The sequence below is a fragment of the Arvicola amphibius genome, chromosome 10 (genome assembly GCF_903992535.2).
Source record: "Arvicola amphibius chromosome 10, mArvAmp1.2, whole genome shotgun sequence".
In the NCBI taxonomy this organism is placed as follows: domain Eukaryota; kingdom Metazoa; phylum Chordata; class Mammalia; order Rodentia; family Cricetidae; genus Arvicola; species Arvicola amphibius.
The window spans coordinates 5,799,828-5,816,942 of record NC_052056.1 but is presented as its reverse complement, the minus strand read 5'-3'; the positions used below and the strand labels follow the sequence as shown (position 1 = coordinate 5,816,942).

General features: G+C 49.1%; 1 protein-coding gene across 1 annotated transcript in view; it reads left to right on the top strand.

The window, feature by feature from the left end:
• Positions 1-14,929, top strand: part of Clic6 (chloride intracellular channel 6) — a 40,314-nt gene extending 25,385 nt beyond the window's left edge. Inside the window, exons 2-6 of the mRNA XM_038346195.1 lie at positions 3,305-3,414; positions 4,177-4,302; positions 5,201-5,307; positions 6,118-6,299; positions 14,768-14,929. Of these exons, the coding sequence (XP_038202123.1) occupies positions 3,305-3,414; positions 4,177-4,302; positions 5,201-5,307; positions 6,118-6,299; positions 14,768-14,929 (687 nt within the window). The remainder of the gene's footprint in view (positions 1-3,304; positions 3,415-4,176; positions 4,303-5,200; positions 5,308-6,117; positions 6,300-14,767) is intronic.
• Positions 14,930-17,115: the final 2,186 nt, after the last annotated feature.

Below are 17,115 nucleotides of genomic sequence, written 5' to 3'. Positions count from 1 at the left end.
TCAGCCCAGAGTGCAATTAGCCAGAGAGAATTACCAACATTGGGAAATAAAACTCCGTGTGATAGAGCCTCCCAATTATGGGACAGTGTCAGTTATTCACTTGAATATATATGTATTTATCCCATCATCTTGTCGGGCTAATGATACAAGCGGGGCGATCCACTCCCATTATTGCCCAATAATGGACCACGGAGATGGCGCATCTTTGCCTTTATTTTTGCTGGCACCTCCTAGCGCCGAAGCGCATTAAAGTAATAAAATTAAGCAAGGCGTCCCTGTCCCTCCCACCATGTTCCCGTAACCCCCTCATTTGCAGCAGACTGAGCTAGAAAGAAAGTTTTAGAGCAATTTAAGATGAGGCAATGCTGGGTATATAAATGCTGTTTTATTGGCAGTTGGGGCAGCTAGCTAAGATGCCTGGCAGCCTTCGGTTTATGGGCTCTTCTGGGTTGGGATAACTCAGTGTCAAGGCCACAGGGAGGGAGCATGGGGAGTTAAACATGTCTTCTTTGCACCATGAGCTTTGTGGCTGTGAGGACCACTCGCTCGCCTTCAGACTGGGTGTTTCAGCAGCTGCAAATCTGAGATGGAGCCTACTAAGTTTGAGGGGGTTTAAGAGTTTGTTGGTTTTTTTTTTGTGTGTGTGTGTGTACATACATGTGTAAGTACACACATGTGTGAACACTCATGGAAACCAAAGTTTACTGTTGGTGTCCTTTTTGGTTGCTGTCCACCTTGGTTTTTCCAAGCAGGAGCTCCCGTTGTCCCTGGAGCTGGCGATGGGCCCCGGGTGCATCTTTCTGTCTCCACCGCCTTGGAGCATGGCCACTATGGCTTCCTTTTACATGGGTTCTGGGGGCCACACTCATGCATGTATAGCAAGCGTTTAGCAACTGAACTATGCTTTTATGCTTTTAGAAATGTCCTGTTCCTGGACCCCTGTTCCCACCAGAGGCAGCAGCAGCTAGGGCTGAGGAAAAGGCGAGGACCGTGCCGAGGGCAAACACGAGTGTGACTTGGGAACACCAGAAAGACAGCAGGGCAGGCCCACCTGTGTAACCCAGTTCTCCAGGTGTTGCCGCGGGAGACGGTGAGGGGCAGCGAGGCTTCACAGACAGGACACATTGTCACGTGAACTTCAGACACACTACAGAACGGGGGTCCAGGACTCAGCCTGGCTTTGCCCCAGTCACAGTGAGCTGTGACCAGGCCTGAGGGGCAAGAGGAGAACCGTCACCCCACTCCATGGAACCTCTAGACGTTATTGTGCTCAGTGGAGCTATTATAAAAATGGGAGGCTTAAAAGTGGGCAAGCAAGTCAGGGCTGGTCAGACTGCACATCCCTGCGCTTGCTCTCCTCTCCCTCGTCCTCCTCTGCTGGTCTAACTGTGCCCAAACCTGCAGCAGGTAAGAGAGTGGAGGGCAGCTTTCCAGGCACCGGGGCTGGGAAGTCTCTGCAGCTCATCCGTGTGTGGGAGAGCAGGGCAGCAGGAGGTGGGGTCCCTGCAGGTGTGTCCTCAGGGAGGTGGGGTCCCTGCAGGTGTGTCCTCAGGGAGGTGGGGTCCCTGCAGGTGTGTCCTCAGGGGGCTGAGGTAGCGCAGTCTTCCAGGGTCACATGATGGGGATGGTAAAGAATACAGTCGCCCTTGTCAGCCACTGGACCATCAAAACGATGTTACCGACTCTCCTGGGGGAGTTTCCAGATCCTTGCCTTCTAGGCAGAAAACCAATGTCAGCTGCAGGAAGGGAGGCCTGGGCTTGGGGGCAGGTATAGAACCCAGACATGGAGCGCAGGGGACTCAGATGCAGCAGTCTGAGGCAGCTTGAGTGGCTGGAGCTTTCAGAAGCTGAACTGCCATTCATTTCTCCTCCTGTGGGAATATCCATTCATGGGTGTTAGCTCACTATTTATTTTTTTCGAGACTGGGTTTCTTTGTGTAGTCCTGGCTGACCTGGAACTCTTTGTAGACCAGGCTGGCCTTGAACTCAGCTCCACCTGTCTCTGCCTCCCAAGAGCTGGGATTAAAGATGTTTGCCACTATGCCCAGCTTGTCCGCTCCCTATTTTACCATTGATAACCCCTCCAGGTGACTTGCTTCCAGAGTACTCTTTGCTTTTACTTTTTTGAGCCATTTTTTTCTTCTTTTCTTCCCGGTACAAACAAGCAGCGGGCTTTCTGCCCCATGCCTTCTGTGTACACAGCAGTCCTTCCTTCTCAGTTTTGTTAGGACACTATAGTTGGCAGTAATAGACCTCATGCATGGAATGTGGTCATGTTTTTGTCATTAAAGAGTAAGTGCATGGTCATGAATTCTAGCAAGGCACATCAGTCTATCTTCTGTTGCTATACACAAATACCTGAGCTTGAAGACAGCATAAAAATTTAGCTCACAGTGCCAGAGACTCGCAAGCATGATGTTGGCTTCTGCCCAGCTTTGGTAGAGTCTGACAGTGGGCAGCATTGCAGGGCAGGGCTACAGAAGTGATTGTGTAGTAAGAAAGGAAGTCAAGGGTAGGTGCGGCGGTGCACACCTATAATCCTAGCCCTGGAGGGTGGAGGTTGCAGGAGCAAGGGTTCAAGGTCATCTTCAGCTGTGGATGAATCTGTGACCAGCCTGAGTGACATGAGGTTCTGTCTCAAAACAAGCAAATAAGAAACGGCCAAACACAAGAAGCTTGTATGGGCTGGCATCGATCTTTTTTGTTTTTTTAAATAACTTCTTATTCTCATGAGAATCACTCCTAGAGACCAGTCTGAATACATTCCCAGAGCAAAGTCCTCCACCATGACTTTGTTACCATCTACTAGGTCCCAGATTTTTTGTACAATTTTTTTTAAAATAAGATGTATTTATTTTTATTTTATGTGTGTACCTGTCTGCATGTATATGGACTATGTGCATGCAGTGCCCATAAGGGCCAGTAGAGGGAGTCTGATCACCTGGAACTGGAGTTACAGATGGTTGTGAGCTGCCGTGTGGGTGCTGGGAACTGAACCCAGGTCCTCTGTAAGAGTAGCCAGTGCTCTTAACCACTGAGCTATCTCTCTAGCCCCAACCCCCATTTTGTTTCCATTTAGTGTGTGTGTATGTGTTTGTATGTATACGTGTGTGTGTGCACATCCCCCTGTACCACACCTGTTTCTAACCTCTCATAGACCCTGAGTTAAATGGCCTCAGAAGGCTATGTATAGTAACATGACCATTGATGAAAATCTGTAATAACTTGTGTCCTCTGTGACTGCTGACATCTTTCACTGTGAGGCTTGGTCAAATAAAGATCTCTTTTTTTTTCCTACTCTTAGGCTGGTTATGATGGCGAGAGCATTGGAAACTGCCCATTTTCTCAGCGCCTCTTCATGATCCTCTGGCTAAAGGGTGTGATATTCAATGTGACAACAGTGGACTTGAAAAGGTGAGACGGGCTTCTGTGTTGTTGAAATAGTTGGTCCTAATTCCCTGTATGCAGCAACATACCCTTTCATGCATACAAGCACACACACACACACATACACACACACACACTCATGCACTCATACATATAACACACACATACACACACATACACATGCACACTCGTGCACACACACACGCACGCGTATGCACACACACACATGCACATACACACACACTCATGCACATGTACATGTATGCTGCTAGGAACCATTGGCATATAATGCCAGGTTTATCCTTAGTCGTAAGTCTGGAATGAAGATTGAGTGCTAGCCAAGTGGTAGGGTTTGCATAGAACTCAGGGGCTGCAGGAAGGAGTAGGGGTTGGGGGCCAGGGAGAGCTTGCTTTCCCTGTTGCCCAGAAGCTGTGTGACTCCCAGGAGCCTGCCTAAGCACTGTTCCTGGTTGACAGAACTGGAGAGTTAACGTTCCCACCTCTGCAGTCAGAAAGGGGGTTCCAGAGGGGCGAGTCCCCCCATCATTCGTTAGTTCCTTCTAGGCTCTGATTTCCAGGAAGCCACCTTATTAATTCAGGGACCACTTTGAAATTCTCAACGGTTGTGTCTCTTTCCTTTTTATTATTTTTATTGAACTATACATCTTCCCCCACTCCTCTTTTTTCCTCTGGGTTGTGTCTCTTAAATGGTGAGGGTATGACTAAGCCTTGGCCACGACTCCGAATGCCCAAGACCATCCATGTAGACTGCTCTTCCCTCCTACCTAGGAAGCCTGCAGACCTTCAGAACCTGGCTCCCGGGACGAACCCTCCTTTCATGACTTTTGATGGTGAAGTCAAGACGGATGTGAATAAGATTGAGGAGTTCTTAGAGGAGAAGTTAGTTCCCCCAAGGTAGGCCTCCTAGAACGGATACTCACAGCTTTGTTGGTGCTTTTCTCTGTGGTCATGCACAGTACGCCAGAGGGAGCAGCCAGATTAGCTACCTTGAGTCAAGATGGACTCTGCTTCTTGTCTGGTTTCATTCCTGTTGCTGTGAAGAAAACATCCTGACGAAAACAACTTGGGGGGGGGGGGAAAGGCCTATTTTCCCACAGCTCCAAATTGTCGTCCATGTTTGCAGGGTAGGATGTAAGCCAGCCACATGGCATTCACAACCAAGAGCAGAGAGAAATGCATGCTGGTACCTGATACTTGCTAGTATTATCCATGCCCTACATAGCTCAGGACCTCCTACCTAGGGAATGGTGCCTCCCACAGTGGACTGGATCTTCTTGTATCAATTAGCAGCCAAGTCATACCCACAGGCCAATCTGATCTAGACAGTCCCTCAGCTGAGGCTGTTCTCACAGGTGAGTCTAGATTGTGGCAAGCTGACACTTAGAGCCAGCCATCACAGCTTCCCTTTTTGTGCCCCTGGCTTGGCAGTCAGGACAGTATGGCAGCAGTCAGGGAGGAGGTGCTATTGCTGTGTGGGATAACTGTACCTTGTGTCTGCTACACAAGAGTGTGGACCCTTCAGAAACCTTCCAGTGGAACACCTTTCTTAGAACAGGGAGGGAATCAGGTCAGGAACAGCTGGTTGACCCCTGTGTCCTAGAATTCATCTTGCCAGGGCTTGATACAACATAGTTCTCCCAAATCATGTTTTTTACTCAACTTTGAGATTCATTGTTCACTAAACCAGTCCAGGGGAGCTTGTCATTTTAGTATCTGCGCAGAGAAAGACATTTTCCTCCACTGCGTTCTCCTAACCAGCCTTTGTCTGTCTGTGACCCTCCAACTCTTCAAGGCACCCTAAGCTGGGAACCCAACATCCTGAATCCAACTCAGCAGGAAATGACGTTTTTGCCAAATTCTCAGCATTTATTAAAAACACCAAAAAGGATGCAAACGAGAGTAAGTATCCCTGTTCTGGGCTCCGTCCACACGGTCTTCCACAGGGCTGCCGGAGAGACCGACCCTACAGGGCTCTGTCCACACGGTCTTCCACGGGGCTGCCGGACAGACCCTACAGGGCTCTGTCCACACGGTCTTCCACGGGGCTGCAGGACAGACCCTAGGCATCCGGCTCATTTCACAGAGTACAGACGGAAGTCTGGAAGTAAAGAAATGCCCCCACCTTTAACTCTGCGTAAAACTTTGAAGAGACCGTTACTAAAGGTTGGGAATCCAAAATATAACACTATTGGGGGAAACATTTCAATGTCTGGCTGTTCCCACCTGCAATGTGGCAGCTGTGCCTCTGTCACTCTCTGCCTCATCATAGGCTTCTCGTAAATATTTAGAGGAGTAGCCGAGTTTGGTTCAGAGGGATGGCTCAGCAGTTAGGAGCACACACTGCTCTTGCGGAAGACTGGAGCTTAGTTCCTAGCCCCTATACTAGGTGGCTCACAATGACCTGTAACGCCAGATCCAGGGCACCTGAAACCCTCTTCCGGCCTCTGAGAGCACCCATACACATGGTACAAACAGAGATACAAATAAATACAAAATGAAATTAAAATATCCTTTTAAAACACCAGACGAGTCCTAGAGGCAGCCCAGGTGTGGAGATGGAACAGGGAGACCGAGTTCTGTTGCATCTGTGTCCTTCTGGTTTTCCTGCTGCTCAGAAAGTGCACCCAGCTCTCTGCTAAGGCAGACAGAGCTCACGCAGCCGCTTGCGTGGCCCGTCCGTCTCAGGCATCGCCTGCCTTTGTGTCTCAGTTTATGAAAAGAATCTGCTACGGGCCCTGAAGAAGCTAGACAGCTACTTAAACAGCCCGCTGCCGGATGAAATAGACGCCAACAGCACAGAGGATGTCACTGTTTCCCGAAGGAAGTTTCTGGATGGGGACGAGCTCACGTTGGCCGACTGTAACCTCCTACCCAAGCTCCACATCATTAAGGTTTGTCTCTCCTCCTGACACCTGGGCTGAGTGCATGAAGGGGGCTTTGTGGGCCTTTGTTCTGACTTGGCTGGGGCCAGACACCAAAACAGGCCTGGAACCCGGACGTGAACTGAAAACTAGCCGTTTCGGTTCAAGGCGGCTGAGCTGCAGTGTTTAAGACACGCGGAGCCATGAACTCCAGGTATTCTCATGGCAGACCGTGAAGGTGCTCCCTGACCCACGTCCTTGCTGATGTTCTAGGCATAAGGAAGAGGAAACAGCTGAAGGACACTCAGGGCCTCCTTGCCTTTACCATATGAAGTTTGGGGATGATGCGTTGTTGACAGCTGCAGGAATAAACCGTGTTCTGGGGGTGTCCTGCCAGTTATTATTAGCCTTCCACGGATAAGAGCAGCCAATAGCTGCTGGACTTGGCCTCTTCTGTAGCCGGTACCCTGTCTTCTTAGGCAGGTAGGAAAGTCATTGGTCATATACAACTAGAATTGTTTGAGGTTGTTTTCTTAATTTTTAAAATTTTAATTTTTTTCATTTCAGTTCTGATTGGTCACCTGACCTAGTAAATCAGAACTTGTAGTGGCAACCGTGGGGATTCCCAGACTTCTGAGTCTCTTCTCTCTCATCCCCTCTCCGTCACGTACAGGTGTCAGTGGCTATCACCATGGCCTTCACTGCTACGTGTGTGACCCTCAGGGGTCCAGAGAAGACGCCTGTGCCTTGCACTGGGAGATCTTGATTATTATGAAATTCTCGCTAGGTCCAGAGCCGTAGCAGGAGGGGTGGGCACTGGGGACGCAGGGAATACAAGTCAACCATGTTCCAAGTTCGTGTGTGATTGGTTGCAGATATCGCCCGTCCGGTTCCACGGTGGCTGCCTGTCAGTCATGGCCACTGCACGTCATAACCTCGCCTTTCTCTTCCTGAGCTCCTTCTCCCTGCAGTCTCTCCCAGCCTTAGCTTTTCCTCCTCTCTCCCATGTTGGGCTTCAGGGAGGTCTACTTGAGATGGACATTAGCAATCCTTTCAGTGAATGTCTTCGTTAATAGCCTCGTTAAGGTCCCAACATCCAAAGTCTAGCAAAAGCTTCTCAACTCTCCAAAACCTAAACCTGGTAGTCATTTTCCAATGAGATATGCCACTGTGCTTTGATTTTTTTTATAGCATTCATTTGCTGTGAATGATATAGTATCACAGGTAAGTGCGGGATGAAGAAGGAATTATCCTTACTCTGACAAAATGCTTGAGAAAATTGACTTAAGAGCAGAGAGGTTTCTTTAGGCCTGTGATCTCAGAGGGATAGTCGCCATCAGCTGGCTCTCTTGATGTCAGGCCTGTGGTGAACAATGTGGTGCAGGGAAGCAGCTCACTCTGTGGAGGCCAGAGAACCCAAGAGGGAGGACCAGAGAACCCAAGAGGGAGGACCAGAGAACCCAAGAGGGAGGACCAGAGAACCCAAGAGGGAGGACCAGAGAACCCAAGAGGGAAGACCAGAGAACCCAAGAGGGAGGACCAGAGAGCCTAAGATGGGGGGGGGGGACTTGGAGAGCACAAAATCAGTGACCTAGGCTCCTCTTCCTATTACCTAACCCGCCATAATTAACCAGTTGGTGATGCTATCACCACCAGTTGGGGACCAAGCCTTCGTTATAAAAATGTTGAATATCTAAACCACAATAAAGAACATGAGAAATATCAGAGCCACACAGCACTAATCCAATGTGATTTACTCCTATAAAAAAGAGGAAGGTGGAGAGATGACGGTGGCTGTGGTTAGAAGCACTTGCTGCTCTTGCTGAGGACCAGAGTTTGGTTCCCAGCACTCACGTTAGACAGCCCACAGCCACCTGTAACCCCAGCTCCAGGGCATCCAGCACCTTCCTCTGGCCTCTTCAGCACTCACATTTAGACACACACATATGTAAACTGTGGAGAGGGTGAGCTGCAGGGCTGGGAGTGGGGGTGCTAACACAAGACCGGGGAACAAGCCTTCAAAGCCATTTAGCACTTACGATGCTCAGCTACTTAATGATCTTCCAGGACAGAGTACTTCTGAAGGAAATGAGAGTCAGACCAAGGGAATTATGGTAAAACACGAGAGTGGAGAGATTTATAATTTATTTTCCTTCCTGAAACCCACTGAAAATGATATTAAAAATAGAACTGGTTCATCTTCTACAAGACTACAGAAGAATGACAACCACAAATGAAAAAAAAGTTTAGAGACAGGGCTCTTATATATGCATTTTTCCCTTTACACCGCAAGAAAATTGTCCTTGATCTTCAAATTTGAGTTTATTATTGTTTTTTCTTTGAGACAGAGTTTCTCTGTGTTGCTCTGGCTGTCCTGTAGACCAGGCTGGCCTTAGACTCACAGAGATCCACCTGCGTCTGCCTCCTGAGTGCTGGGATTAAAGGTGTGGCCACCACCCAGCCAGAGTTCTTTGAAGTAAATACTCTGGTCCTGAAACATCAGAGATCTTTGCCTACAGGGTGGGCACGTACTGGCAGTGAGGGAAAGAGTATAGAGAACGCTTTTGGGTTAAATCCAAGAGACAGCCTTGGAGGATTCTGCAGAGATGATGTCTTTTCAGCCCGTGCCCAGGCCCTTCCCCACTGGGGCATCCTGGAGGGAGATGGGACAGGAGGAGAGAAAGGACTGGCATGTTTTGTGGCTGCTGAACAGAGAGGAAAAGAGCGCCCTTATTCTAATGTAAACGTTCACTCTGATGCTAACTCTCCCTTCAGCCCTAACTCTAGCTCTAACATGTCCCTGAGGCAGAATAAGGTCAGTATTTCCCAAGCGATGCTTGATGGTGAACACTGAGCTTGCTCTCACTCTCTCTTATTCTCCCACATACTCTTTAAGCAAATGGTAGCTCCAGTGTGTCAGCCTCAGAAAATCATGACCAGAAACAAGACAGACTCTGCATGGGGCCACTGTAGAGCTAGCGGTGATGGAAGTGGAGAAGATGATGAGGCTGGACCTGAAAAAAGTCACCTCAAATCAAATGGACAGGTCCCAGATGTTTATGGGAGAAGATGGAGAAAAGGAAGGAGAGAGAGAAAGAGGGAGGGAAATGACAAGAAAAAAGAGGGGGGAAGAAGAGGAAAGGAAAGGAAAAGAGAGGAGGGGAGGGGAGGGGAGAGGAGAGGAGAGGGAGGGAGAGGAAAGGAGAGGACAGATGGGAGAAGAGAGGAGAGGAGAGGGAGGAAGAGGAGGGGAGAAGAGAGGAAAGAAAGGGAGAGGAGGGGAAGGGAGAGGAGAGGGAGAGGAGGGGAGGGGAGAGGAGGAGAGAGGAGGGGAGGGGAGGGGAGAGGAGAGGAGAGAAGAGGAGAGGAGGGGAGGGGAGGGGAGAGGAGGGGAGAGGGAGAGAGAGGAAAGGAGAGGAGGGGAGGGGAGAGGAGAGGAGAGGGAGGGAGAGGAAAGGAGAGGAAGGGAGGGGAGGGGAAAGGAGAGGAGAGGGAGGGAGAGGAAAGGAGAGGACAGATGGGAGAAGAGAGGAGAGGAGAAGGAGGGAGAGGAGGGGAGGAGAGAGGAAAGAAAGGGAGAGAAGGGGAAGGGAGAGAAGAGAGAGGGAGAGGAGAGGAGAGGAGAGGAGAGGAGAGGGAGGGAGAGGAGGGGAGGGGAGGGGAAGGGAGAGGAGAAGAGAGGAGAGGAGAGGAGAGGAGAGGAGAAGAGAGGAGAGGAGAGGAGAGGAGAAGAGAGGAGAGGAGAGGAGAGGAGAGGAGGTCCAAGCAGGTCATGACTTTAATAAGGGAGACAGCCTCTGCTTTCTCTGAAGCCTGTACTAAGGGTTTGTGCTGAGGCTGAAACCCAGGGACTTGCATCACTGAGGCAGCTGCTCTACCTGAGCCGCATCCCCAGCCCTTGGTATGTGAGACATGGTCTCACCATGTAGTTTGGTTTCCTCAGCCCTAACGTTGCTTTCGAGCTCATGCTATGTTTAGGAAAGACATTCCCAGAACCATCAGGCAGAGATACGTTTGGCACTTGCCTAGCTTCTGTAGGAGAAAGGACGCCGTTGAGACCTGCACCATCCCTGTCCCTTTCCCAGTGCTGCCACAAAGCATTTGCCGCAGGGACATGCAGAAAAGCCTGTTGCCTCACAGCATTTGAAGTTCAGGAGCATGGGTCAGTGCTGGTCGGCACCTGATGGGATCCCAGTGTAAGTGTGTGTGGGAGGTGGCCACAGCTGAGACAGGAAGTGATCATGCCTGAGACAGGAAGTAACCATATGGTGAGACAGGAAATGACCGTACCTGAGTATGTGAGACAAGAAGTGACCATATGGTGAGACAGGAAGTGACCATTTTCTGAGACAGGAAGTGACCATATGGTGAGACAGAAAGCATCTAGACTTGCTCATGTAGAGTAGACTTCCCCACAGAATTAACCAGAGTCCTATGAGAACTACTTCAGTCTTTCCTGAAGGCATTTCCCCAATGGTGTCCTCTAAAGTCCTGCTTCTTGAAGGTTCCATCACATATTGTCCCACTGAGACCCAAGTTCCAACATGTGGCCCTTTAAAGATTGCAGTCAAAGCACAGCAGACAGCCAGACAATCACACTAGATACTAGATGACACAGATCAACAGTAGAAGCATCTACAGCGGGGAAGAGATTCACAATGGCCTCAAGTGTCTTCATGGCATCAAAAGTTAGAAAACAGTGGCATCACCTCTGGAGAGGAAAGGGAGGCTGTCTGGTGGATTATGAAAGAGCTTTATATCCCAGTTATTATCCACCCAGACACTGGCCTTAGCAAAATAAGCACTCCTGAGCAGTGAAATTGCTCTGTGATGAAATACTCAAATGGTCATGAGAATAAGAATCCGAGACAGATAAGGTGTGTGTTGGAGAAGGCTCTTAAGAAAGTGGGAAGCTGTCTTGCCCCAACTTAGAGCACAGATATTCCCAGAGGACACTGGGTGGCTCACGGACTATCACAGAAGAGTGAGAGAGACTCGGGCTTGGAGAGACCTAACAACAACACAGACCAACACACAAGGCTTTGCCTTCGCTTCCTGGGTTTCCCTGTTTTTATTTGTTTGGTAAACATAGGCCTCAAAGGCTTAGAGAGAGAGAGAGAGAGGTAATCATATTTTAATTAAAAGTAAAATAAATTTATAAAAAGAATTTTGCAGCTGGAAATTCAATAGAAGGGGACGAGTTCTTCCCATAAGTCTCTTCACTTGGAGTTGCAGCCCTTTCATGGGGGAACACAAGCTGATGCTTGCACAGAGACCGATCAGCAACTTCAGGGCAGAGCAAAGCCAGGATGTGGGAAACCTGGATGTTGTCACAGGCACAGGTGGAGGAGGGGGTAAAGGAGAAGAGCCGGAAAGAAGTGGAGAGGCAAACGCTCCTCCTTTGTCAACACCAGGAGCCAAATTTGATAGATACTATTGGGGGATCCAGACAGAATTACCCACGGCCTCGGAGTTGCCAAAAGGGAATGCGTGTGTGAACAAGCACACACACACAGGAAGCAGAGTATCGCAGGGCATGTGGGCGGGGAGGTGGCTCAGTCGGTGAAAAACTTGCTGTTCAAATGTGACAACCTGAGTTTGATTCCCTAGAACACATGTAAAACAAGACAATGCTAGGCATCGCGGTGTCTGCTTACAATCCCAGCGTGGGAAAATAGAGGCAAGAGGATCGTGGGGTCGCTGGCTAGACAGTCACATCTTCAAGTTCCAGGCTCAACAAGAGATCTCGTCTTATAAATGAGGTAGAGGAAGGGGGATTGGGGTGATGGCTCAGCAGTTAAGACCCTTGTGCTCCTGGCAGAGGCCTTGAGTGTGATTCCCGCACCTGGCAACCACGTGTGACTCCAGCAGCAGGGGCTGGAATACCCTCTTCTGGCACCTAGAGGCATCTGCACATACATGCGCACACATACATTAGAAATATGTCTTTAATACAATAAGGTGGGGCAGGAGGAATGGATCACAGGTTAGGTGCACTGGCTGATCTCCCAGAGGGTTTGAGTTCAGCACCCACGTCAGGCCGCTCACAGCTGCCTGTAACTCTAGGTCCATGGGATCCAACACTCTTTTATGCCTGTCACAGGCATCTGGACTCACATGCACAGCCTCCACATAGATGCATGCATGCATGCATGCATACATACATACACACATACATTTATACGTACATATAATTTTTAAAAGTAAATCTAAAATAAGTTTAAAATGTAGTTAAATTTTAAAACTTGCATGCTTTCATATGTAGGTACATAGTCACATGGAGATGTACACACAGAAAGAGAAATGATAAAAGCAATAGTCCATGTGTGAGAGGCAGGCATTTAGCAAATAAATATTCTTGATATTATAATATTAAAATATCAGGGCCTGATGGTGCTGGCCTGTCCTACCAGCTGCCTCTGAGCCTGCTGGGAGCAGATGACCAGCTCAACCCTGTTGGGTTACAGAGTGGTGTCGAGGCCTGCCTGGATGAGTTAATAAGGCCCGTCCCCAAACAAAGAGAGCCGGGCTCAGTGGTGGAGCCCTTGCTTAGCTTGCCTGAGACTCTCGGGTAAGACTTTTCAGCAAGGTCAGAAGCGAAGCAGGTGTCAACCACAGACATGAGCATCCTTGCCGTGAGCATCCTTAAGTCTGCATGCAGGTGAAGAATGCCACGCCATGCCAGAGGCGTTCTAGAGGTTCCTTGGTCCTAATTTGCTGCCACACTGCACCAATGGCTGCTGGCTTCACAGTCTGATAAGTGAATGCTAAGATCTGATTTGTGCTGAGTCTCCAGTGATGTTCATTCCAGCATCCCGGGAACAGTGGAGAGGGAGGTGACACAGCAGAAATGGCCATTGTAGCTCTGGATCCCTGAGCGATGCAACCGTGCTTCTCCCTCCCCCAAGCATGTATGTCCCAGTCCTAATCACTACTACCCCAGGATGGGGCTCATGTGACATGTGGGTCTTTGCAGTTGCGATGAGTTAAGTTGAAGGTACAGTAGAGAAGGCTGGACTTGACTCCAATATGACTTGATGCTGTCCTTGCTAACCGGGATTTAAGACAGGACACCCAAGCACCATAAGATGACATGCAAAGACTTAACTGCCCTTCCACAGACAAGAGCTGCCATTCTTTGCTTCTGCTTCTGCTAAATGGACCTGCCACAGATTCTAACTCAGAACCTTCAGTGGAAGCATAGCCACGATGACATCTTGACTTTAGATTTCTGGCTTTTGCTCATTCTCAGGTTTTCCAGTACAGGACACTAGCAAAGTCACACATCCCTCCCTCACCACTGGACATTGTCCTCAGCGCTGCCCCCATCTGGCCCTCTCCTGACCAGGAAAGCATCTCACACTGCTGAGTTTCTTAGAGCATCCACTCACTGGTTATTCCTTTTGCTTTCAATGTCTCCATGGTGATGAGGTCATGCCATTGTGTTCATGAATAAGTCCTTTGCACATTGGTAGGCTCATAGTCGAGCAATCTGCTTAGGGCAGAACGACAGCCTTCTGCAGAAATACCTTACACAGATGTTAGGGATTGCTGGAGGCGACAGCAAGCAACTAGGAGGGAACACAGTTGATTCAAGGATCCTGATGTGGTCCAAGATGAAGATCTGTCATGCGCCTTCAGGCACCACGTGACACAGTAGTGGATACCCTACCATGGCCTTGCCGCAGGCACAGTGAGAAAGCCACTGGCACGTGGCACACACACACGCACCGTGGATCCCAAGGATCATTTCTGTTTTCTTGGTGGGCAGGACTTCAGGATCTTAGACTAGTTATCATTATTATTATTATCATTATCATTATTTTACTTTGACAAAATACCTGGCAAAAGAAGCTTCAAGGAGAAAGGTTTATTTTGGCTTATAGTGTGATGGGGGTGATGCCATCCCAGCAGGGAGGTAATGCCATCCCAGCAGGGAGGTAATACCATCATAGCAGGGAGGTAAAGCCATCCCAGCAGGGAGGTAATGCCATCACAGCAGGGAGGTAGTGCCATCCCGGCAGGGAGGTAATGCCATCCGGGCAGGGAGGGCATGGAGGTGGGAAGGGTGAGGCCACTGGCCACACTGCATCCACAGTTGGGGCACAGAGTGAGTGGCGCTCAGAGTGAGTGGCACTCAGCTCCCTGTGCCTTATAATTCAATCCAGGGTCCCAGCCCATGGAATCTTGTCTTCTACAGTTTGGGTGGATCTTTCTACCTCAATTGACTCAATCTAGAAAGTCCCTCACAGACACGATCAGAAGCTTGTCTCCTGAGTCTAGATCCTGTCATAGAGTGATTGCATTTGAGTCCTGCACCTCTGTCACCTTGCCTGTTCCCAAGGTGCCCTAGCGATGTTTAAGTGCCACCACGGGCAGCCTAAATGGTCATAGGATGACATCAGGAGCCAGGCTGTGCACCTTCAAGGGATGAATTGTCTGACCTGACCTAGGGAGTTACTTTTCCCCTCTACTCATTATTTCCTCTTGATTTTCAGATTGTGGCCAAGAAATACAGAGATTTTGAGTTTCCTTCCGAAATGACTGGCATTTGGAGGTACTTAAACAACGCCTACGCCCGGGATGAGTTCACTAACACGTGTCCGGCAGACCAGGAGATTGAGCACGCGTATTCAGATGCAGCCAGAAGGATGAAATGATGTTGGGTTGCTTCCTGTCTTTTTCTCAGATGAGTGAGCGAGGCTTCCGGGAGAACCTTCTCTGCATCTTCCCAGAAACAGCTTTTGCAAAATGCCACTGCAGGATGCTGGGCCTTGCCGTTTGTCTGCTCATTCCTCCACCTCAGCTATGCTACCTTATGCCTTTGAGATTCAGTTCTCTTGTAATCCAAGTTTAGGGCGATCTGTTTTGTGCTCTTTTTCAAAGCACAGTGGCATTGACTTCGGCCTCCTCCATTTTAAAGAAGTTAGTCTTTCCTTCATAGTTATGATAATCACATAGATAGCTTGGTTTTCTCTTCTTACATATTTGCTTAAAATGAGAGGGTGTTTTATATTTATAATACTTTAGAACCGTGTTAAAGGATATGAAGAAGAAAGTAAAAATCACCCAAAACTTATGCTATATAACTTCTGATAACAAATTGGTGAATATTTCTAGAATTTTCAGTCTTTCATGTATGCCTGTGTGTGTGCACGCACACACATATGCATACACATCACATATAATTTCATGCATACGTGGTGTGGCATCTGTAGGAGGCTGATGAGGGGTACCTCTTGGTGCCTTGGTGATCATCACAGGAGACTTAAAACAAAGAAATCTTCCCTGCCAAGCCACACAAGGACTGCAGGTCCACATCAGAGCCAGGGACAGCAGGAACTAGGGTGATGGGACCAGGGTGTCCTCTCTTGCCCTGAGGATTCTGTGGCCTCTGAGTCCAGGAGAGGTGTGGGGGAGAGGGTGCCCCGTGCCCCTTGTTCTAGCTTCCTTCCTGGTTCCTTCTCTCCTCTCTTCTCCAGAGAGACTGTGTCTTCACAGGAGCTCTTCCGGTCAGCAGCAGCTTGAAGAATCTTCCTGTCTGATGTCACATGTGAGCCTATGGTTTTTGCTCATGGCAGTTCTTCAGTGAGGAGGATGTGGTTGAGGCTAGCTCATCCATGACTACTTTCTGTCTCACTCTGAAGCCGAGTAGGAAAACTAAATTCCAGAATAAAACCCAGAAAGTCCACCTCTTGAGCAATTTTGGAAAACGGGCCTTTAGCGAGGAGCGGAGGAGTGTTTGGTCCACTGTGGCATTCCCCCGTCATCCCTGTGGCCACCTTACCTCACAGCGAGGCCCGCGGGCAGGCTGCTTGGCTCCAGCCCAGGCGGGGATGTGAGGTCGCTTAGATACTCTGCAAGACCTCTCAGGTTTGTCCCTCCACAGTCACAGGTCCTACAGAAAGCGTCTCTTGTAGCCTTGGCTGAGAAATACGGTGGGCGCTGGAATCCTCGTACATAGTCTGCTCAATGGACAATTCGTTTGGATGTCTTAACGCAGTAAGATCCAGGACCGGGTGGAGAATGTCTTGTAAGGACACAAAGTCGAATATGGAGGCTGCTTCATTTCCCTGTTTCTTAGACGCTCTGGCTTCAGCCCAGCAGTTGGTTTGTCACCGGAAGGAGTCATGTCTAGCCCTTGTCACTGCTGCCCACATTATCTCATGCCTCTTTAGGAGTCAGTTTCTAGATCCTGCTTTTACAAAGTGGCGTTCATATTTGGTTAATGGGTAGAAGAAGTTAGGGTGTTAGTCCTGTTAATTTTGTTCTGTTAGATATTAGGGTGATCACCAACTGTGTGCCTTACAAATTAAACATTTTCAATCAACATTATTGTTTTTCTTTATTGTTTTTTTTTTACAAGTTCTTTTCATGTGTGTGTGGGTGATGTGCCTACATGTGTGTGGGTGCCCATGCACACGCAGTGAATGTATGGGAGGCCCGAAGACAATGTCAAGAATCTTCCCACCTTATTCTTTTGAGGCAGGGTCTCTCATTCTAACCCAATTCTGTCTCACTAGACAGCTTGCTTTAGGGATTCATCTCCACCTCTGAGGGTAGAATTACAAGGTGTGTCACCATGTCTACCTGACATATGTGACCTCTTCGTCCAGGTGACCGAAACAGATGTCTGAAGGTCATTCCATTTATACAGGTTGCTATAGGAGGGTGACTCCTTGGGGCAGTCATCCCCAGTCCTGGTCCTTGTTGCAGCCTTAATACCACCCTGCTCTGCCTTGAGCTGCACCCCTGCTCCATGCTCAGCCCACCTCCAGCTCCACCCCCAGTCCTATCCCAGCCCCACCTCCAGCTCCACCCCAGGCCCACCCAAGGCGCCCCCCCT